Below are 24,295 nucleotides of genomic sequence, written 5' to 3' on the forward strand. Positions count from 1 at the left end.
TCCCCTTTCCCCTTACCCCTTTCCCCTTTCCCCTTTCCCCTTTCCCCTTTCCTTTCCTTTCCTTTCCTTTCAACGATTGTGTAGACCAGGCTGGCCTTAAACTCACAGAGATTCATCTGCCTCTGCATTCCAGTGCTAGAATCAAAGACATGAGCCACCATTCCTAGTAAGGTCAGCCATTTTCATTCTGGCAGATTTTACAGAGGAGTCAAAGAATATATTCTTTTTCTTGTGATTTTTCTTTGAGGATTAAGAAAATTTTAAGTCATCTTTCATTATTGTTTATAAACTTGGCGTATGTGTCTATGGGTCATGCTAAAAATCATTTACTTTCATGAGATTTTAACTTCCTTATTTGCATTTTTGACTTGGTACCAAATTTAATCATGGCAGTGTAACATGGAGAGAGCAAAGTCCTAGCCAGGAATGATGGTGCACACATTTAATCTCTGCACTTAGGAGGCAGAGGCAGGTGGATGTCAGTGAGTAGGAGGCGACCTGGTCTACATAGCCAGTTCCAGGACAGCCAGGGCTACATAGTAATATCCTGTTTCAAAAGAATAACAATTAAAAAGAAAAAAATGGAGTCAAACCTACTGTGTAAATGGCCTTGCCAAGGAATTACCATTGAATGCAAGAATTTTCAGTAGTCATAATAGAGAAAAAGTGTGGTAAAACATACAAGACCTTATGTAGACACATGGCTCTCCAGTGTTACCACAACATCCCTCACTTAAAGTAATAGTTTAAGTGAAACGTCTCATCACATAAAATTCTTGTCATTAATGTTTGACTTTGAACTTTTTGATGTTTCATTTGTTTTGCATTAATTTTGTAATTGTACATATTTGTAAACATCAGAAAAACTTACCCAGTTAGTAAAATGCAGATACTTGAAGCCAGCACTAGAAAGACTTTGCTAATAGTGGAACTGATAGTATTTTGTTTTTCTTCAGTGAGAGATTGAATCAATAAATTGTGGCATATTCAAGCTTGACATGGCACTCTGCTATGGCTTTTTCATAGGCAAGCAAAGTTATTGGCTGTAAGTATAGCATGTGCTCTGAGGGTAAGTGGTGTGTATTTGTGCAAGTATGTAAATAAGTCTAAGTAGATCAATACATATTCTTTATTATGGTAAAATTTAAGTCTGTAAAATTAGAGTAAATAGCCAGATAGATTAGTAAGTATCTGCCATTAGCTTAAAAATGCATTTCCTAATTGGACATAGTACTACCGGAGGACCCAACAATACCTCTTCTGGGCATATACCCAGAAGATCTTCCAACTGGTAATAAGGACAAATGCTCCACTATGTTCATAGCAGCTTTATTTATAATAGCCAGAAGCTGGAAAGAACCCAGATGTCCCTCAATAGAGGAATGGATACAGAAACTGTGGTACATTTACACAATGGAGTACTACTCAGCTATTAAAAACAANGAATTTATGAAATTCTTGGGCAAATGNATNTATCTGGAGGATATCATCCTTAGTGAGGTAACCCAATCACAAAAGAAGTCACTAGATATGCACTCACTGATAAGCGAATATTAGACCAGAAACTTAGAATACCCAAGATACATTATGCAAAACACAAGAAAACCAAGAAGGATGACCATCGTGTGGATACTTCATTCCTCCTTAGAATAAGGAACAAAATACNCATGAAAGGATATAGGTACAGAGACAAAATTTAGAGCTAAGATGAAAGGATGGACTATCCAGAGACTACCCCATCCGGGAATCCATCCCATCATCAGCCACCAAACCTAGATACTAATGCACATGCCAGCAAGATTCTGCTGAAGGGACCCTGATATTGTGGCCTCTTGTGAGGCTATGCCAGTGCCTGGCAAACACCGAAGTGGATGATCACAGCCAGCTATTGGATGGAACACAGGGTCCCCAATGGAGGAGCTAGAGAAAGTACCCAAGGAGCTGAAGGGGGCTGCAACCCTATAGGGGGAACAACAATATGAACTAACCAGTACCCCCTGAGCTTGTGTCTCTAGCTGCATATGTATCAGAAGATGGCCTAATCGGCCATCACTGGGAAGAGAGGCCCCTTGGTCTTGTAAACTTTATATGACCCAGCACAAGGGAAGGCCTGGGCCAAGTAGTGGGAGTGGGTGGGTAGGGGAGCAGGGGCGGGGCGGGGGGGGGGTATAGGGAACTTTCGGGATAGCATTTGAAATGTAAATAAAGAAAATAATAATAATAAAAAAAGAAAAAAATGCATTTCCTAGCTGTACGTGGTAGCGCACGCCTTTAATCCCTGCACTCGGGAGGCAGAGGCAGGCGGATTTCTGAGTTCAAGGCCAAGCCTGGTCTACAAAGTGAATTCCAGGACAGCCAGGGCTATACAGAGAAACCCTGTCTCGAAAAACTAAAAACCAAAAACCAAAAAAAAAAAAAAAAAGCATTTCCTATCTGGTGTCCCTTGACTTTGTGTCTTCACCTAGTTCCTGTGTTCCCTCTGGCAATCTAAGATACCATTGCATCTGTTCTGTGGCTTTCTAAGGGGAAGAGTTCTGTAGCTGTCCCCAGATAGTTGTTTCCATTTGGGAACTTAAACCTTTCAGTTCTTTTATATATGTTTTCTTTTACTGTCTTTTCTTCTGAAAGCAAGTGATTTTAGTCATTTGTTGGATTTTTCAGACTAATGTTTTAATTTTCTTTCATATCATTTATTTTTTGTTTTTGTTTGTTTTGTTTTAAGACAAGGTTTCTCTGTGTAACAGCCCTTGCCTGTACTGGACCTCACTTTGTCCACCGGGCTGTCCTCAAACTCACAGAGATCCACCTACCTCTACCTCCTTAAAATTTTGATGCTGGGATCAAAGCTGTGCACTCTACTGTCCAGATTCTTTTATATATATATGAAGATAATTATATTCAGATCCATGTGGTGCATACCTTTAATCCCAGCACTCAAGAGGCAGAGGCAGGAAGATCTCCATGAGTTCGAGCACTACAGAGAGACCCCCTCAAATGAGTGAATGAATAAATAGATAACTGGAAAAGGACTAGGTGAGGAGTAGGGCGACAGATGAGGCTGTTTAGGCTTCATGAGCTCCCACTAGGTCTTTTCATGCAGATGAGCTGAAAATCTGTCTTTCTTCCTTATTCTCTCTCTATTCTGTCCTTTCCTTTCCTTTTTTTTTTTTTTAAAAAAAAGAAAGATTTTATTTATTTATTTATTTATTTATTTATTTATTTATTTACTTATTATATGCATGAATGTTTCTCCTGCCTGTGTATATATGTGTGTGCACCATGGTATGCCTGATACCCTGGGGGCTGGGGGCGGTCAGAGGAGGACATCTGATTCCCTGGAACTAGACTTAAGACAATTGTGAGCTGCCATGTAGGTGGTGGGGACCAAATCCAGGTCCTCTTCTAGAGCAGCAAGTGCGGTTAACTGCTGAGCCGTCTGTCCAATACTTCTCCTTAAACAATAACAGAAGTATTACATTTACTTTTTTATATATTTACTTGCTGTACATGTGTCGGGGGAACATATATGCCACAACACACATGTGAAGGTCAGAGGACAACTTTTGGGAGTCAGTTTTCCTGTCATGTGAATCCTAGGGCAGGAATCAGGTCATCACTGGGTTGGTAGGCACCTTTGTATATGGAGCCATCTTGCTGTCCCCCCTCCCCCTGCCCTGCCTTTTTAAATTGCAATTAAAATTCTGAAAGGTATAAGTACAATTATCTTAGGAATCAAATAGAAAGCAAATAACTTGGAATAAATTTAGTAAAAAACCCAATAAGCTTGATCAAATCAATATATGTTTATAATTGCAAGCTGCTAGATTCTAGAGGGCTGTAAAGGAGAAGTAGAGGATCAAGGAGAGTTGTCTTTCAAGCCCTGATGAGGTCTGAAGCAGGATATGAGGATGAGTGTGTGTGTGTGTGTGTGTGTGTGTGTGTGTCAGAGAGAGAGAGAGAGAGAGAGAGAGAGAGACACACACACACACACACACACACACACACACACACACACACACACGCGCGGGAGGGAGATGGTACTTTCTCCAAACTGAAAGGACTGCTTATGTAAATGCCCTGGGGTCAGAGAACTGTATTTGCAACACTAAAGGAAGACCTTGAAGTTTGGGATTCTGAGCAGAGTGTGTGGAGGTGTCTGGAAAGGATGGGCAATGAGGTGCTGAGTATTGTTTTTACAGCTGTTTGGAGACTGATTTTTAAAGACAAGTTTAAATCGAAGCCTGTTGTAGTGACAGTACAGATAAAGGGCAGTGGGAGTTGAGTTGAGATATTTTGGGGAGATTGAGGGAGGAATCTGAGTGGAAGGGGTAGCTGCACAGAGGCAGCTGAGATATTTCAGGCTGTGTTCGGGAGAGTTTGACGAGTGCACTGAGGAGAACGTTGGAAAGTGGGGCTGGAAAGGGAGGTTTAAGTCAGAGTGCTCAAAGTTAGGTAAGGGATTTAACCTCACACTGTGGGTATGGAGAACTAACTCTGGGTTATTGTGAATACAAACTACTCTGGGGACTCTGATGCCAAAGATAGAGGCCCTAGGGCCTGAGAAGGAATGGAATGAGTGCATGGAATGGAAGGTGAATATGAATGCAGAGTGAAAAGGCCTTAGTGACAACTACATAAGCTTAATGGAGGGAGCCTGGCAAGACTGCAAGGCCATTAATGAAGGACACTGAGAGCTTGGGGGGTGAGGGGGACATGCTGCTGCAACAGAAAGGCTCACCTGGGACTGACTGTGGTGAAATGTTTATGTTGGGAAATCTAATACAACTGAGGGGTGACAGTATCCAATCCCAGAAGGAAGGGGGCAAAGGGAAGGCTCCATTCTGGGAGTGGGAAACAAGGCTTATAACCAGAGTTCCCAAGCACCATTTGCTAGTCTTGGCCCTAGAGCTCTGTATCAACCCTAGCCTGTGACTGCTCTGAGGGGTTTTTCATTGAGATGTTCTCTTATTAAAATGGAGCTGTCCCCAGGTGGGTGATGGTACCCTTTGCCAGCTATTAATATATTGTTGTGATTAGATACTTGGCAAGAACAGCCTGCTGACAGCCGCTGCTTGCAGAAGACAGATGATGAGCATGTTTTGACTGGGGGCAAGAGTTAAGGAAGAGGTTCAGAGGTGGGGCAGGAATAGAATTACCACATGATCTTGCAATTCTGCTTCTGGGTGTGTACTCAAGAATAGGAAGCAGAGGCATGAACAGATGTGTGCACCATCACATATTCGGATATGATTCGTAGTAGCCAAAGGTGAAGCAATGTAAATGCCCATTGGTGGATGAAGAGATAAATAAAATGCTGCATACACATATTAGAATGTTATTCAGCCTTGGGGCTGGGGAGATGGCTCAGTGGGTAAAAGTGTTTGCTGTACAAATAAGAGGACATGAGTTTGAGTTCCCAGCACCCATTAATAGCTGGGCATGGCCACTCATGCCTATAATCCTAGTATCGAGTGAGGATGTTAAGAGACAGGCACATCCCAGGAGCTCTCTGACCTGCCAGCCTAGCCCAAACGGCAAACTCCATGTGCAGTGAGAGACCGTGCTCGAGGTATAAACCCAAGAGCAGCAGAGAACCCCAGTGTCTTCTGACTTCCTTATGTGCTCAGGGTGTACACAGCACACATTTGTACACATACACCATGTGCATACACAATAACGCTCATTCTTAAAAATGGAAAAAACTCTGGCATAAGTTACTCTGCATGAGCCTTAAACATACCTTCTAACAAGGTCTAGATACTGGCACATATCTAAGTGCCTAGACTATGGGCCTATTGTTTTAAAATAGAACAGAAACACGTAAAACGAAATGTTCATACTTTGGGCATCAACCCCACTTTCTCTGTATACAGAATCTGGCAGTTGTTACAGAAGAGGAGGGTGGTGTCACTTTGTCCGACTGGGGTGACATTGTGGGTTAATACATACATATATAGGTTTTTGGTGTCCTTGGCTCTGGGAAGATGACTGTGTGAATGGAAGATCACTGTCTCATTCGGTGTGTATTTCTGGCATGGGCTGACCTAGGAAGTCAGCTTCTCCAATTCCTGTGTGATTTTGAAATAGCTGCAGCTATTGTCTACTTCCCTGTAAGTAATTACAGTTCTGTCACCACATGCCAGAGCATAGTTCTCTTTGTCAGGAATGCAGTATGTTTCTACCTTCCTGGCAGAATCTTACCTGTAGGGGCCACAACCCCTTCTTCATCATAACTCCTTTCAGGACACCATTTAAATTACCCTGCTATATTTTGATTTTAATCTAACATTTTATTTTACACACACACACACCCCTTCTCGTTTCACTAAATTTAAGATATATACATATATAAATATATAAGTGTGTGTGTGTGTGTGTGTGTGTGTGTGTGTGTGTGTGTATTCCCAGATATATATACATACCTGGGACTGGGGCTACAGGCCACATTCTCTTAGTTGTTTTGTTTTGCTTTTTAAGAGAATCTTTATATCATTTTACTGTGTTGTTGTTGTTGTTGTTGTTGTTGTTGGAGACTGAGTCTTTGTGCTGGCTAGTTTTATGTCAACCTGGCAAAACTAAAGTTATCTAAGAGGAAGGAACCTCAGTTAAGAAAATGCCGTCATAAGATTGGGCTGTTTGCAAACCTGTAAGGCATTTTCTCAATTAGTGACTGATGAGAGAAGGGCCAGCTCATTGTGGGTGGTGCCATCCCTGGGCTGGTGGTCCTGGGTTCTACAAGAAAGTAGACTGAGCTAACCCACAAGCAGCACCCCCCATAACTTCTCTATCAGCTGCCGCCTCTGAGTTTCTGTCCTGTTTGACTTCCTGTGTTGGCTTCCTCAGTGGACTGTGACTCAGGATATGCAAGTCGATCAAACCCTTTCCTCCCCAAATCGCTTTTGTTTGCAGTGCTTCAGGACAGCAGTACTATGCCTAACAAAGACAGTCTTGTAGCCTGGCTATTGTGTAGCCTAGTGCATGTGCGTTTAGGCTATCTTCAAGCTTAGGATAATCCTCCTATTTCTGCCTCCCAATTGCTAGAATTATAGTTATGTGCTAGTAGGGATGGCCTTCATATCATTTTCCATAATAACAGTACTAATTTACATTCTTAGGTAAAAATGCCTAAAATATTTATAATTTTATTTCTGTTCTAAATGAGATTGTTTTATTTCTTTCTGGGTGGCTCATTGTTTGTAGAACCAAAATTGTTTTATTAGGATGTTTATTTTGACTCATGGATCTGGAGGTTTTTTTGTCCTTGGCTGCTTGGCCCTGTTGCTGTGAGCTTTAGGTGCGATAAAACATTGGCCAGAAGCCAGGAAGCAAAGAGAAAGAACTGCTACAGATTTTTAAATGTTATTTTTATTTATTTATTTATTATTTATTATTTATTTTTTTATTTTTTATTTTTTGAGACAGGGTTTCCCTGTGTAGACCTTGCTGTCCTGGAACTCTGTAGACTAGGCTGGCCTCGAACTCTGTAGACTAGGCTGGCCTCGAACTCAGAAATCCGCCTGCCTCTGCCTCCTGAGTGAAAGGATTAAAGGCGTGCACCACCACGCCCGGCTAAATGTAATTTTTTTAATCCTGCGAGTTTTTTGAATTTATTAGTTCTATTGGTTTTCTGAGTTAAGAATTTCTCAGTGTAAGAGCATGATGTCAGCATACAGAAATTTCATTTCTTCCTTTCCTATTGGGCTGCATTATATTTTTCCCCTTGAATAGTTGTGGGGGCTAGGCTCTCCAGTGCTATGCTGAGAAGAAGTGGTTGGGCATGGGGCTCATGCTTGTAACCCTAGCACCTGGGAGGCTAAGACAGAGGATTGCCATGAGTTGAAAGTGAGTTCTGGGCCAGTCTGAGATATATAATAAGACCTCGTCTATAAACAAAACTAACCGAAACCAAGCCCTCTCCAAAAGGAGTAGTTATTGGCCTGGAGCTATAGCCCAGGAGTATAGCCTGGCGTCATGAAGCTCCAGTGTCAGCTCACAGAGAAGTGGTGAGAATGGACCTGGTAGTCCTTGACCTGTCTTGCTCTCTCCTTTTTCTATAGACTTGCCATACGTGGCCTTTATCCTCCTACCTAATCTCTCCAGGGTTTTTGTTTGTTTTGTTTTTACCATGGAAGGTTGCCCTTTTCTCTATCTGTTGAATTAAGTCCCCCTTTACCCTTTGATTTATTAATACACGGTATCATACTGTTCCATGTATATTGAACTATCTTTGCATCCCAAGGATAAATTCCATGTGATCGTGGAGAAGGATCTCAAATGATCACTTCCACTTTGTTGTTTCCCTCTCTTCCTCCTGCTGCTCATGTGTATGCTTGGCTTTGATTTACAATATTTTGTTGAGAAGTCTTACATTTCTGTTTACTGGTGAGATTAGTTTACAGTTTTCATGAAGTCTAGTCTAGTCTGACTTTTGTATCTGTGTAATTCTAGCTTCATAAAATGTGTTTGGACTTATTCACTTTAATTTTATGAAACTTTGAAAAAAATTAACTCATCCAGTTCTTTAGTAGAATTTAGGAGTTAAACTGCCTAGTTCTGTGTGTTTCTGAGTGGAAGATATTTTATTACTGATTGAATCTCCTTGGTAAGTTGTATGTGACTAGGAATTTATCATTTCTCTGGGTTACATGACCTGAAAGCTCACAGATGGTGTTGATATGTACTTCTTATGAGTTTGTGTGTCAGTGGTATCAACTAGTCAAGAGCCAACACTAGGGCTGATGAGCATGCTCAGTGCTTGCTGCTGCATGAGCTTGTCGACCTAAGTTTATCCCCAGAACCATTGGAGGAAGAGAGCCAACTCCTGAGAGTTGATCTCTGACCTCTACACATGTGCTTTAGACTGGAGATATAGATCATTCTTGATGCTTGTGTGGCATGGGCTGTGGGTTCCATCTCCAGCACCACAAACAAAAGAAGCCAGCTCCCCTAAAAGACATGGTGGCTAGTGGCCAGAAAGTTGCTATGTTGGCCAGGCTGGCTTGGAACTCACACAGCCTCTGCCTCTGCTCCTTAGTGCTGCACTTGGAATACTGATTGTTAGCTACTACATGAGCTGCAGTGTGCGCACTGAGAACAAGCTAGTGAGTCTGCTCTAAAAAGCTTCAGGAGATATGATGCCCCTATTCTGGCCTCCACAGATAGCAGACACCACCACTCATGTGCTCAGACACACATATATACACACATAGACATAGTTAAAAATAATCGAGGAAGGCAACTTTTCTAATCTACTTTGATTTTGAAGTTGCCTTTTTATGTTTTATTTCTAAGCTCTTATTCCTTCCCTCCTTACCACATTGATGTTCTTCTTTTTCTTAAAACCAAATAATTATAACTTTCTCAAAAAATTACTGTTTAGTTTCTAATTATACTAACTTTAAGAATTATTAGTTTCTGTGTATATACATGAGTGTGCATGTGTCATCGCACACATGTGGAGATCAGAGGACAACTCACGGGAACTTGTGCTTTCCTCAATCATGTGAGTATCAAGGATCAAACTCAGCCCATTAAGCTTGGTGGCAAATGCCTTTACCTGCTGAACCATCTGGCCCCATATGTCTTAGTCCATTTTCTGTAACAAGGTGTCTTAGGTGAGTGGGTACTTCATAAAGAGGTTTATGTAGCTTGTAGTTTTAATGTTTGGAAACTTGATCATTTTGACCTCTGGGAAGGCCTCATGAGAGTGTCTTCATCAGAAGCAGCCTGTGTGAGGAAAGCCCATGGGGAGGCTGAAGAGCCAGACTGCTCTTGTTAGAGTAACTGCCTCTTAGAACTAGCATGCTTATGAGTGCAGCACTACCCCATTACAACATTTCCCATTACCCATGTAGTCCATGGGCACTCCTTACGCCTCCATCACCTCACCAAGCCCCACGTTGCCTGAACCGACACAGCTTAATCTTCCCCTTTCTTACATTCCAGCTCAATCGGTAACCATACGCGCTGTTGTACTCTGGGCTGCAAAGGTGAAATACAGGTCACACACACACTGTGTCTTTATAATTTATAGAACACATAGGACTTGCCTCTGTGTGTGTGTGTCTGTATGCATTTGTGTGCACATCTGTGCAGGTGCACACACCTGTGGGTATACAGAGGCCAGAGGAGAATATTGGGTATCCTGTTCTATCATCTTCCACCCATTGCTTTGAAACAGGGTTTCTGGTCAGTTTCTGTCACTGTGATGAAACACTAATGCCAAAAATCAATTTGTGGAGTAAAGGGTTTATTCAGTTTACACTTCCACAGCACTGTTCATTGAGGGAAGTCAGGCCAGGAACTCAAACAGGCTGGGCTTGAGCTGAAGCAGAGGCAGTGGAGGGGTGCTGCTTACTGGCTTACCTCCCCATATTTACTCAGCCTGCTTTCTTACAGAATCCAGGACCACCAGTCCAGGGATGGCACCACACACAATGGGCTAAGCCATCTCCCTCTGATCACTAATTGAGAAAATTCCTTCTAACTGGATCTCATGAGGGAGGGCACTGTCCTCAACTGAGGCGCTTTCCTCTCAGATGACTCTAGCTTACATCACTTTGACACAAAACCAGCCAGTACATTCTTAGATCCTGGAGCTAGGGTGGTGGCCAGCAAGCCCTAGGGATCCTCCTGTCTCTACCCCTACAACACTTTTTACAAGATCTGGGAATTTGAACTCAGATCCACAGGCTTGTAGAGCAAGTACTTTTACCTGGTGAGCTATCTCCTAGCAACCTTAGTATTTTCTAATACCTGTCTTTTTATATTCTCTTAATGGTATAGGTGCTTTACTGCCTGTTTCAGCTGCATGGATTCTTGAGCCATCTTCTAATGCTCCTTGCCATGCATTAACATTTGGCTTTCCTCTCTTTCCTCTTCTCTGACCAGGAACTCAAACAGGCCGGGCTTGAGCTGATGCAGAGGCCATGGAGGGGTGCTGCTTCCTGTAAAAAGAGTTGTAGTGGTACAGACAGGAGGATTCCTAGGGCTTGCTGGCCACCACCCCAGCTCCAGGATCTAAGAATGTGCTGGTTGGTTTTGTGTCAAAGTGATGTAAGCTAGAGTCATCCAAGAGGAAGGAGCCTCAGTTGAGGATAGTGGTCAGAGAATTAAAGAACACTTCTTATCTTGGAAATGCTAAGTTCCTGTTAGACAGGCATTTGCCTGTTCACTCATGTTTTCTGTTAGATAAGAAGGATTCCTAGGGTCAGGATTCTGCTGAAGTTAAGTGTTCAGTGTGTACACTGCAGTACAGGAAAAGTGTGTGTAACTGATAGTGAGCTACTTGCTTTAGAGTGAGTGAGTGACTCACGGAATTCAATAACACTTTGGAAAGGTTGTTCACTTGTCACTTGACATGTCAGCAGTAAACACAGAGAGGGAAATGGTCATCTGCTTCTATGACACTTTCTTGCCAAGAAGATGTATAGAGTGTTAGATCACAGAAGGCTTTTCCCTAGCAAGGAACTGTAGCCCTGTGTTGACCCACATAACTTACTCTGTTTTACTTCTGTTTATCTCACTTTTCTGAGGACCAGCAGCAGCAGGCTCTTCACAGAGCAGACACTATCATCTAGTGGGTGGGAGACTCTGCTTGGGTAAGCTGCAAGCCTTCTGTTTCCCACTGTGGTCTTCTCCTTAGGCTTGAGCCCAGCCTTTCATTTGTGACTTGTTTCCAGGTGTCATACTAAGCCTCCCTCCCTAATGGTCAGCTTCAGGCCACCCTCCACAGTGGCTCATTGGTGTGAATCTCAGAGAGTTCACACTATACTATCTAGTGCCTTAGTTTGGGTTTCTGATGCTATGAAGAAACACCATAGCCAAAAGCAAGTTAGGGAGGAAAGGGTTTATTCAGCTTATGATTCCACATCACAGTTCTCCATCAGAGGAAGTCAGGACAGGAACTCAAGCAGGGCAGGAACTTGGATGTAGCACCCTGATGGAGAAGCTGTGGAGGGCTTGCTCAGCCTGCTTTCTTTCTTTCTTTCTTTCTTTTTTTTTTGTTTTTTAAAGATTTTATTTATTTATTATATGTAAGTACTCTGTAGCTGTCTTCAGACACTCCAGAAGAGGGCGTCAGATCTTGTTAGGGATGGTTGTGAGCCACCATGTGGTTGCTGGGATTTGAACTCTGGACCTTTGGAAGAGCAGTCGGGTGCTCTTACCCACTGAGCCATCTCACCAGCCCTCAGCCTGCTTTCTTATAGGGTCCAGGGCCACCAGCCCAGGGATGGCACCCCCACAAATGCCTCTATCAATCACTAATTAAGAAAATACTCTACAGGCTTGCATGTAGCCCAATCTTATGGAGGCATTTTCTTATTTGAGATTCCCTCCTCTCAGATGATTAACTTGTGTCAAGATGACTTAAAACTGTCCAGCAGAGCTAGGTAGGAGTCAGTTTTTAAAAATGACCTCTCAGACATCTAGCACAATGACATATCATAAAGGCATGGCAGTGAGTTTGGCAGCCCATGTGCTAGAGGAGTCCAGAGTGGAGCTGTCTCATTCTGTGTTGTCTTTTGGACCCTCCTGGGTGATACAGCCTTTCCTTTTCAGCGGTCCTGAGAGTAGCTGGTTCTCTGCAGAAGAGCACAGAAGTGATGAAGGCAATGCAGAGTCTTGTGAAGATCCCAGAAATCCAGGCCACCATGCGGGAGCTGTCCAAAGAGATGATGAAGGTGACTGGGCTAGTTGTGCTTTCTCTACAAAACGCTGGGGTCCTAAGCTGGGGCTGTAAGGATGTGACGGGGGGGGGGGGGGGGGAGAGAGAGAGAGAGAGAGAGAGAGAGAGAGAGAGAGAGAGAGAGAGAGAGAGGTCCTACAAGTGTTTTGAGAAGAGGTTGAAACTACTTTTTTGCAAAGCATCTCAGAGGCTGGTGGAATTGTTAGTGTTGAGAAGAGGCATAAGACTGCCTAGATCTCCAGACGGGAACATCTAGCAATGGGGTCTGTGAGTTCCAAAAGGAGAGGCGACAAAGAAATACTAATTTCAGTGTATGCTGTGAGAGTGTTGGTAAAGCTGGCAAGGAAGGTGATTATATTTTCTACAGTGCTAGATAACAAATTGTGTTGAGCTTTAAGGCCATTCTTGTAACCACTCACCTCTGCTTCTCAATGTAAAAGATCCTTTGTTTAGGAACCCCAGATCTGGCCTGCAGGCTGTAATTGTTGATGACTTTTTTAACTACAAAAAGGAGAGACTGAGAACCTTCAGATTAAGGGTGTGGCAGTAACTATACTACTGGCCTCCAGACAGGGCCGGGGATAAGAGGAGGGCAAGTGATAGGCATTTGGGCCTATCTTGACCTCCAGATACTCTGTTGGGGTAGCTTTTAACACAGGGCATTGAATCTAGAAGCTGCCAGGCAACCCAAGGTCTCTTGGATTATAAGTAAGGCTGGAACTGGGGCACAGGTGTGTCTGCTCTTGTCATCTGAGCTGACATTTTTTTTTTTTTAAGATTTATTTATTTTATGTATATGAGTACACTGTAGTTGGACAGATGGTTGTGAGCCATCATTGGTTGCTGAGAATTGAACTCAGGACCTCTGCTTGCTCTTGCCCTGCTTGCTCCAGCCCTGCTCACTCTGGCCCAAAGATTTTTTAAAATTTATTATTATATATATAAGTATACTGTAGCTGTCTCCAGACACACCAGAAGAGGGTGTAAGATCTCATTACAGATGGTGTGAGCCACCATGTGGGATTTGAGCTCAGGACCTTCAGAAGAGCAGTCAGTGCTCTTAACCACTGAGCCATCTCACTGGCTCCTGAGCTGACATCTTGTGTAAGTGCTATTTTGTACTTTAGACTTGTGGTCTGACAACCAAGAATATACAACTCAAATTTTTGTATGTGGATCTCCCTCCACCTATCACCCAGAATGTTTTATCTGTGACAGTGAACCATACACTGGACACTGGGGGTGGGCAGAAGGGGCTAGAGAACAGATGGGAAAATATCATAAAAGCCCAGGGCTAGCTTTTCAGAAAGAAAATGTTTGGGCAATAGCAGTTAGCAGGAAATAGATCAAAAGGGCATGTCCTTTACATGTGGTGTGTATCCACACTAGAGATCATTATGCTTATAGAGGTGGATGATGGAGAAATTTTGTAGTATAATTCCAAGCTGGCACATTTTAACTTACATAGCCACCAAGAGAGGAGGGAATGAGTTTATTAAGACAACTCTCTAAGCTCTTTTTCACAGTGGTTTGTGAACACTGACAGTATGATGTGGAGGAAGCTTGTGTGTTGTAGATTCTGGGGACTGAGTGCTAACAGTGGTACATGACTGGGTGCATATTGAGGCTGTCCGTGGTGACCCAGCTCTGAGAGAACAGGGGCATGCTTTTAGGCATTGCATTTGTCTCCAGTGCCTGGTTCTGTGGCATAGGCCAGGAGTTTGATGAATGGCTGCTATTAAGTGAACAAGTAGATAAGTAACTTCTCTCTCCAGAATGAGAAAGGCTGTTACGGCTTGGATTCTGCTAAGTACTTTTAACCAATTAACAAGTAATTATTGACCCTCTTTTTTGTTTGGTTAAGTTTTTGGTTTTACTTAGTCTGTGGAGTTTTACTTTGTTTTAGGACAGAATCTCACTGTCTTAGCTGAGGGTGTCCTAAAACTTGATGTGTAGCACAGGCTGCAAACAATCTTCATGCTGCAGATCCTCCCGAGTGCTATTTGTTTGAACAGTAGACTGCAACATTGAACTAACTTTCAGCTAGCTAGGCTGTAAGGCTCTACCTTTGTGACCATGAATATGAGTTTGTTCATTTTGGCTGGGTAAGGGGCTATAATTGGTCTAGATTCATGTCTAAGAGAGTCACCTCAGGGGTCAGGAAGCACAAAGACTGGAAGGTCAGTGGATTGCTGGGACATGGGTAGAGGCCATAGCCATCACTGCCACTTGTTCCAGGGTGTGAGACCTGAGGGAGCTATGCCTCTTGGTTTTGCAAGGCTACTGGGGTTCCCCTTCTTTGACTGCTTATCTGGGGCCCCTTTCTAATATAGGAGAGTGTGCTTCTGACTCTTTGCTCCAACAGACACAGAATGGCCTCATCTAGAGTTGGGGACACTGTTAAGTGTTAAGTTGGGGACATTTGCAGGGCTTTGGAGAGCCGATTTTGCTTCATGGTCCCTTGCTATTTTCTTCTTTAAAAAACAATGTGTGTGTGCAGGGGTTACTCACTCAGAGGAGAGGGGCAGCGTGGACAGGGGATGGATTGTGGGAGGGCGTGAGTAGGAGGAGGGCCATAAGCAGGATGTAAAGTGAGTAAGTTGTTCATGTGGGGGTGGGATGTGAGCACAGTATGTGTGCATATGGAAGCAGAGGTTGACGTCTGTTGACTTCCTTTATCACTTTCTACTTTTTTCTTTTCTTTTCTTTTCTTCTTTTTTTTTTTTGAGACAGAACTCACTGAACTTGCAGCTCATCAGTCTGGCTAGGTGGCCCGCAGTTAAGCGGCCACTACTAGAACACTCTCCTTCCCAGGGTCTGGGTGCAGATGGGAGCTTGGGGATTTGAAATGGTCTTCAGGTGTTGTGGCACTTAACCAACTGTGTTACTTTCTGGGAAAGAAGGCTGACTGTAGGGCAGAGGCTTCTAGTAAAGTGACTGGTTTTGCTTTGTAGGTCAGAAAGCCCTGGCTTCTCTTCAGAGGAGATGATCAGTGTTTGGTGATTAATTGATACTCAATATGCCCATCAGGTTAACTCTACTCCAGCAGTTGGGACCTGACATGCTGGGATGGTTTTTGAGCATTTTCTGGATTCTGCCCCCCTGCTCATGCCTTTGTTATTCTTGTGTCTCTTGTAGCTCCCATCCTGTGTTTTCCCCTTGCCCTCAGGTTTTATTTGCAGTGTTAGTGCAGTTGCTTTCCAAGCAGTTCAGGGTCTCTATTCATCTTCTCAGCATGTTCCTTCGGACTGCCTTCTAAGTCAGGGTTAGTGCGGGAACTACTACAGTGGCTGCACTCCTTCCTGAAGATTTAGAGCACTGTATCCTCTTGTGCTTTGTCTGCAGAGAGGCCATCATCCAGCCACCTGGGAAAGAGGGACTGGACTCAGAGAGACTAGAACTTTCTAGTGGGAACGGATGTAACATTGAGAGAGGTGGTGTTTTGTTCTCTATTCAGGCTGGAATCATAGAAGAGATGTTAGAGGATACATTTGAAAGCATGGACGATCAAGAAGAAATGGAAGAAGCAGCAGAGATGGAGATTGACAGAATCCTCTTTGAAATCACAGCAGGTATGAGCAGGCGAGCCCTCCAACTCTTCCCTCCCACCCTTTCCCCCTGAGTCAGTCACACTAGCTGCATCTGCATTTGGAGTGTGCAAGGTATTTCTTAAGGAATGAGTAAAGCTATATAACCAGTTTTCAAGAAACAGAGGATTTGCTGGGCGTGGTGGCGCACGCCTTTAATCCCAGCACTCGGGAGGCAGAGGCAGTCGGATTCTGAGTTCGAGGCCAGCCTGGTCTACAGAGTGAGTTCCAGGACAGCCAAGGCTACACAGAGAAACCCTGTCTTGAAAAACAAAACAAAAGAAACAGAGGATTTTTAGTTTCTAATTTTCACAATGAAATGAGCTGTTAGGAATTTGACATTACTTTAAAACATATCTGTGTTAAATACAGAAAAAAAGTTTTAACTTCTATTGCTAGTTTTTGGTTTTCTGAATTTTATACTCAAGAAAATGGTAGAATTTAATTTTTATTTGTTTTAAATTATTGGGAGACAGAAGGTAATTGGAAAATACTTAAAAATAGTTTAGGTTTTTCTGTTTATTTGTTGGATTTCTTTTGGGGGTTGAAGTGTTTGGCTTTTTCGTCCAATATTGTGGTTTATAATAATTACTTTATAACCACTGTTGTAGTTAATGTTAATTGGGGGTTTCTACCCCATCTTAGATCATTTAGTCCCCAGATAAAAGACACAACACTTTATATTTATAATAAACCTTAATACCACTAGAGCTGGGCAGGTATCTGCCCTCTCTGCTGTTTTGTCTGCTTCACTGTCAATAACATGACATGGCATTTCTGCCTGAGCTGATCCTACTCCATCTAGCCAGCCCTCAAGGCCAGTTCTTGAGATCCCTTACCTCACTGCATCTTCCTCTTTCTTCACTCTCTGCTCCTCCTCATGTGGTCTCTCCTTAGACCCCAAGTCCTGGGAACCAAAGCCCCATCTACTGCTCTTCTGCCCAGTTATATGCTATAGGCATCTTTATTCAACCAGTAGTTTTAAATTTAGGAGCAAGGTTACATAGCATCACTTGGTGTACATAAGGATTCTCTTGTCTTGGAGGCCAGTATTTAGCATTACAGTACACAGCATCAGCCCAAACCTCGCCTGTCCACAGTGGTCTCAAACACTCTTCTTGCCTCACTTGGAGGACTGCATTACAGGTGTGCAAACCACCCCTCCCCCCAAAAATCTGGCTAACAGTGTGGTTGTGTGACACTGAGGATTGAGCCTGAGGCTTCACACACACGACACAGGCATGCTCCTGCTGAGCTCCATTTCCAGCCTTTATTTTGAGATAGGGGTTCATTAAGTTGTTCATGCTGACTTCTCTGTAGCCTGGGTATACCTCGATTTCTCTCCTCCTGTCTCCACTTCTGCCTTAAACATTTAAACTTTATTCAGAGAAAATAAATTTAGGTTTTCAGTAGTATTTAGGAATTTAAATTAAGAACTTAAGAATTAATGACTTTTTCTTTTTTTTTTTTTAGAAAGTCTCACTATTTTGCCCAAGATGGCCCCCAAATCCTGAGCTAAAGTGACCCTGTACACCACCATGCCCAATATTCTAGAAATGGACATTTTTGTGATTTGGGAGCATGGATGTGTTCTTCCTGTTGTAGTGGTAGTAGTTGGAAGACTGAGGCAGGAGGTTCCCTCGAGGGCAGCATAGCGTCCGTCTCCTCACCCACACTGTGCTTTCTCTCAGCGGAGACGTGCATTGTCAGAGGAGGCACATTCTCACTCTGGGCAGCAGCTCCATTGCCCTGGTACAGGTGTGAGTAGAGTCTACAAAACCAAGGATCTTGGTCCATATACAGAGGGTTTTAAGCTGTTCACTCTCCCTTCAGGAGCCTTGGGCAAAGCACCCAGTAAAGTAACCGATGCCCTTCCTGAGCCTGAGCCTGCAGGAGCGACGGCTGCCTCCGAGGAGGGAGAAGAGGAAGAAGATGAAGAGGACCTGGAGGCTATGCAGTCACGGCTGGCCACACTCAGAAGCTAGGGCCACCCAGTTGGCGGTCTCAACTCTCTGGTGTCCTCCTCTAGGTGTGTATACGGCCTCTGAGGAATCACCATTTCCTATATCTCTTGCACTACACCTCTGTTGTGAAGCATTACATTTGGAGAGGGTTCTATGCTGGTATACCTTCACTATCTGCAGAGGATTTAAGGATTGTTTTTATGAAGGTGGTGTAATCAAATGTATTATTTTCAGGAGCATAAATAGCAGAAGTATCTTCCTTGGGGGAGGGCAAAGAAATCCATTTTCTCATGAAGCAATTTTGAGAAGAGTAGATTGAATGTTGAGGACTCTATATTTGGTGTGTATGTGTAAAACACTATATTAATGGATGTCAATAAACTTCTGCTTTAGTTCTTGGTCTCATTGTAAATGTCACATGCAATGAACTCAAGGTATTGATCTCCCAGATTGTCTGAGTGTTGGCCTTGGAAAGAGGACATGCTATCTCCAAGCATCAGGACATGGGAGCTTAGCAGAAGGACCTTCAGCTCAGGAGTCGCTGGTCCCGGTCTTCACAGGCTGGTTGTGGGGGCCACCACTCTTGTGCATTTTGTCATTTGTTTAACCTTCGGGTTAATGTGCTGTGTTGACTGAATGACCATATCATACACTGGTATGTACAAGGGAATTTTTATAGCTGGTAGTCATTCTTCCCCCTTGCAAGTGAAATGCAGAACAGTTAGATCTGGGATCAGGACTCTTACATTCCATCCCTGCTTGGAGCTAAGTGTCTCGTGCACAGGGACATAGCCTTAACCATGAGCACTAAGAGCTAACCAGTAAGAGGTTTGGATTATGCATTGAAACATACATACCAGAACATGCTTTATATGCACTGGGAAATAACCCAACAGTAGCACTGTGTGTAACAGTTTGAAAAGCTTTCTGGTATTCATGATCTTCACAAATAAGAACAGCTGTCATCTGAAGTTACAAACCCTAAAGTACACAGCCAGTGTCCACCAGTATTGTACAGAATGGCTTTGTTACCCAAAAAAACAACTCATGTGCTGTTCATTGCTTCCTCTAATCCCTTGGCACCCACTGGCCTGGTTGCTGTCTCCATGGGCTTTCCTTTTCCAGCCTTTCAGTGTGTCTTCCCTCACGTGGTGATACGCATTTATGTTCCTCCTTGGATTCATGACTGGACTGTTTAGCCCTTCTCATTGAGCAGCGTTCTGTTTTCTAGCTGTACCACAGCTTGTCTTGAAGGCCATCTGACTGCTTCTGAGTTTGGGAGTTTGAAGCAGTGTCTGTAGCAGTTTCCCATGTGTGTTTTAACTCCTCTGGATACCAGAGAGCTCAACCATGGGACCGTGTGGTCAGCACAAACCTGTGCTGCAAGGAAAACCACCCGTGCAGAGCGTGGATTGTCCCCCTCCCAGGAGGAAGAGTTCTGCCTGCCATTTTGTGGCTTTGGCCGAATTTGTCGTGAGGGATTTCTGTTGAAGTACACTGGGCATCTGTTTTTATACTTGCCTTCTCTGTATCTTGTTTGAAAATGTTGATATAGTGGCCTTGAACTCATGACCTGTCTGCTCTGCCACCACATTGAGCTTGCCACCTGGATTTCTCCATTGTTGGTGTTTGTTCATTTTATAACCTGGATTGTTTGTTTTCTGATTATTCAACTTTAAGGACCTCTTACATATTTTGGACCAATCATCTATCAGATTTTATCCTATTCTCTGTTCTGTTCTCTCATTGTTGACAGTTTTTCAAAGCTGAAGGTTTTTTTTACTTTTAATAAAACCCTGCTTCTCAATTATTTTGTATATTATGCCTTTGGTGTTTAAAAAAAAAAGTATTGGGGGCTGGAGAGATGGCTCAGCAGTTAAGAGCACTGGGTGCTCTTCTAAAGGTCCTGAGTTCAATTCCCAGCACCCACATGTCTGTAACTCCAGTTCCAGGGAATCTAATACCCTCAAACACCAATGTACATAAAATAAAAAGAAATAAATTATAAAAGTATTACTATGGGGGATAGGGGATGTAGCTTAGTTGTAGAATACTGACCTGGCATGCACAGGTCCTGGGTTCAATCTTCAGGTACCAGCACACCCCCCCCCACACACACACACACAAGCATTGCTCACATCCTAATCCAGGGTCATTTACAATCTATGTTACCTAGTAATTGATCTGGTTTAGTATGTGTATTTATTGTGATGGAATGTGGAGGTCAGAGGAAAGCTTGCAGGAACTGGTTCTCTTTCCACTGTGGGCTCAAGGTTGGACTCACATGGTCGGGCTTAGAGGTAAGCGTGGTTTTTTTTTTTTTTTTTTTTAACTGAGCCAACTTACTGACCCTTGTGTTTTATATTGAGGTCTATAATCCAGTTTTAGTTCATTTTTATGAAGGATGTTAAAGTCTATGTGCAAATTTGTTGTTTTGTCTTTTTTTTTTAAATGTGGATATCCAGTAGTTCAGGATCTTTCATTAAAAAGGCTGTCTTTCTGCCAGTCTAATTGTGAGTGTGTGTGTGTATCACACACACACACACAAATAAATATATATATATATATATATATATANATATATATATATATATATATATATATATATATATATATATATAATGGGTTATTTTGTCTATTTAGATTGAGAGACACCACTGGATATTTCCTGAGAGAAGTGCCAAGGTATGGAAGATCCAACCTCTCCTAGCGGGGCATAGGAGGAATAAAAGGAAAAAACTGAAATGCCCACCAGCACTGGGCTCAGACTGAGCTAAGTAGTGTCTTTCCTCTTATGGGTTGATTTTTGTCAGGTGTTTGGTCTCGGATAATTAAAGTTACACGTGCTGCATTCGTTTGTTTTTACCAACATTGATCAGTTTTATTATTTGGATATACTTCTGTCCCTGTTCTGTTGTCCTTCCACCCCGAGCCAGATATGAGAGACACAGATGCCCACACATCACTCTGTCACTTGGGAGGCAAAGGCTGGAGGATTTCCGGGGCTACGTAATTAACCCTGGCTCAAACCAGTCATCCACCTAAAGGCTAGTGGTGGGGCTCAGTGGTGGGGCAGTTACCCAGCATGGAGTCAGTTCCCAGCACTACAGACAAAAAGTGTCAAAAGCACAAAGTGCTAAAGCAGTATTACAGAAATTATCAGTGTTACAGAATAATCACCCCTTGACTTGTTTGAGATAGGGAATCACTATGTAGTCCTGGCTGGCCTGGAGCTTGTGTAGCCCAGACTGGCCCAAATTGATAAGAAGTCCACCTGCTTCTGCCTTTGGAGAGCTGGGATTAAAGGTGTGCACCACCACACCAGGTATTCTTTTTTTTTTTTTTTTTTTTTTTTAAGTTATGTTGGTGATTCTGGGTCTCTTGCCTCTTTTTTTTTGTTTTGTTTTTTTGTTTTGTTTTTTTGTTTTTGTCTCTTGCCTCTTTGTTTAAACATTAGAGTTAATTTACTGAAATTCAAAAGACAGTTTGCTCCTGTTAACTGGGATTGCCTTGAATCTGTGGGTTCCACTGGGAAGAATTGATGTGTTAGAACGCCACAATGCTTGATAGTGAGCCAGTGAGTTTCCTTACAGAGACACTGGCATTAGCTTGCCCATCTCCCTGGGCACTTTGCTTTCTATGTTGATAATCAGACTTTAGCTGGGTAGAGGAGACTCCCAGCTCTCCTGAGCCCTCAGTGAACAGGCCATGTTTTCATGCCGAGCAGAACGCTTTACCTGTCTGCATGTACTCTTTTTTTCCTTTTGTTTCTATTGGCATCACTGGGAACAGTTTACATCTGCAACATGATCCTCTATCCCACATGGTTAAATGAGGTGCAGCCACAGAAATACTGGCTTTTCTACCACCCCATCAGGACTCACTTGCTGCCAATAAAATTGGCACTTAATCCAGGGGCACTTAAATTACCATGGTACAGCCCCAGCCCACTCACTTTGTAAACTGAACATCTGCTTACCAGCCCAAAGTGCTCTCACTGTTCACCCAAGGCAGATAGTCATGTCCTTCCCTGTCCCCCACCCCCCTGCCCCAGCCTCTCCATCTCATGTCATAAAGGCAGATGAAAAAAAAAAAAAACTTCAAACTTCCTATCCTGCTTTCTGTTCTCAAGTATTTACATAAAATACAATGGTCTAGTGTGTGAATGCATTGAGCTCAATGTTATAGATGGTAGTCTTAACAGAGAGTATTTAAAGAAATAATGCCTGAAACCCTCCTAAGAGTGAAAAGGCTTCTTCGGAAAGCAAAAAATTAAGTGTTGAAAAAGTAAGGTAGGAAAGACCAATTATTACATCTTGATTTTAAGTGACTCCCTGGAAGCCCTGTCTGTACTGCCTCTGCCGACCATGGCTTTCCTTGCTACCTGACAGCTCTCGCTTGCTTGCCCACCCTACCTTGTGGTTTAGAGCATAAAGCAAGAACTCAAACTGGACACAGAACCGACGCCTTTGAGCTGTCCTGGTCTACTCCTCCCTGGTGTTGGAGTGCTTATCCCAAAACAATCCCCACAACAGCATGCCAAACTCTGAGGGACTCATACTGGGCCAGTAACAGTAGAGGCCTCATAAGAAAAAGAATCTTTAAAAGCCAAAGAAAGCCGGGCAGTGGTGGCGCACGCCTTTAATCCCAGCACTCGGGAGGCAGAGGCAGGCGGATTTCTGAGTTCAAGGCCAGCCTGGTCTACAAAGTGAGTTCCAGGACAGCCAGGGCTATACAGAGAAACCCTGTCTTGAAAAAACCAGAAAAACCAAACCCAACCAAAAAAACCCAAAAAACAACAACAAAAAAAAAAGCCAAAGAAAAGTGACTTAGGTAAAGGTATCTTCAGTAAGATTTAACACCGTTTCTGATCACAGGCCACTGTGGGTAGGGAAAGCTGGATATTTAAGAATCTTGTTACAGATGGTTGTGAGCTGCCATGTGGTTGCTGGGAATCGAACTCAGGACCTCTGCAAGAGCCACCTCTACAGCTGAGCAGTCTCTACAGCCCTGTAGTTTTCATTTTATACTTTGTGTGAGATTGAGGCTTTTGAAACCTGTTTGCTTTGTTTATGTCTTTCTTCTCGGCATTGGTTCTCACTGTGCTTGTCCCTGCCTTCATCCATGCAGTCCTGTCATGCATGGCTGCCTCCCATGGAACCTTTACCACAGGTTAGGCATCCATGACTTCAGCCTCTAAAACTAAGGCTTTTCTTTTAAAATACCCACCTGGAGAGAATACAGCATACCCAGTAGAAAATGAACTGGTGTGATGGCTCACATTTAATCCCAGCAAAGACAGAGAGGTGGGTGGGTTTGAGTCAGGGGCCAATCAAGGCCATCTTTGAAAAGAGGACAGATTTTTGTGGCTTGTGAGTCTTTGAGATTCCTGTCAGTAGCACCATTTCATTGACAGCAGCAAGTCCCTGTTCTACTGACTCATTGGTATGGGTTGGGCTGGGGGAAAACTACAGAGAGCAGCTGTACTTTAGGCTTCTGAAGTGCGGGAAGGCCAGGGCCTCATGCAAGGCAAGCATGGCTGGCCGTCTTCAGCAACTCTTAACTTTAACCCGTAGAACTGGAAGGTTGTCACTTTTTAAAAAATAAGTCTTCAGAGATTCAACAACAAACACACTTCTTTCTTTGGTCTTTTTTAATTTTTTTGAGACAGGGTCTCGCTATATAGCTCTGGCTGTTCTGGAACTCAGAGACAAACCTGCTTCTGCCTCCCAAATGCTGGGATTAAAGGAGTGAGTGTACTAATACTTTCCTTTTAAATATGCATTATTGTATCATTATTATTTTGCCAAGTTTGGTATAGTTAAACCTTCTCATATGTCTGTGATGGCTAATCTTGGTTGTTAATTTGATTACAGCTAAAGTCACCTAAAACCCAAGTTGCTGGGCTGGCTTGTGAGGGAATTCCTTGACCAGATTATTTAAATCACAAAGGCCCATCCTTAAATCTGAGTCACACTTTCTTGTGGCAGCCCAAATAAAAGGAGCAGCTTTGTCCTTTGTGTACTTGACCTCACTGTTGAAGGCACATTAATTTG

At 43.1% G+C, this 24,295-nt stretch overlaps 1 protein-coding gene across 2 annotated transcripts in view; it reads left to right on the plus strand.

Annotated features, from left to right (window-relative positions):
- Chmp3 (charged multivesicular body protein 3) overlaps positions 1–21,493 on the plus strand; it is a 46,512-nt gene extending 25,019 nt beyond the window's left edge. The window contains exons 4-7 of one of the 2 annotated variants that reach the window (XM_021189513.2): positions 12,562–12,683; positions 16,146–16,260; positions 18,109–18,304; positions 20,883–21,493. In XM_021189513.2, the coding sequence (XP_021045172.1) occupies positions 12,562–12,683; positions 16,146–16,260; positions 18,109–18,260 (389 nt within the window). In that variant the 3' untranslated portion in view covers positions 18,261–18,304; positions 20,883–21,493. Of the gene's footprint in view, positions 1–12,561; positions 12,684–16,145; positions 16,261–18,108; positions 20,057–20,882 lie in introns of those variants that run through there. The other variant, XM_021189509.2, reaches the window with a different exon arrangement.
- Positions 21,494–24,295: the final 2,802 nt, after the last annotated feature.

This window comes from Mus pahari, chromosome 2 (assembly GCF_900095145.1).
Source record: "Mus pahari chromosome 2, PAHARI_EIJ_v1.1, whole genome shotgun sequence".
NCBI lineage: Eukaryota > Metazoa > Chordata > Mammalia > Rodentia > Muridae > Mus > Mus pahari.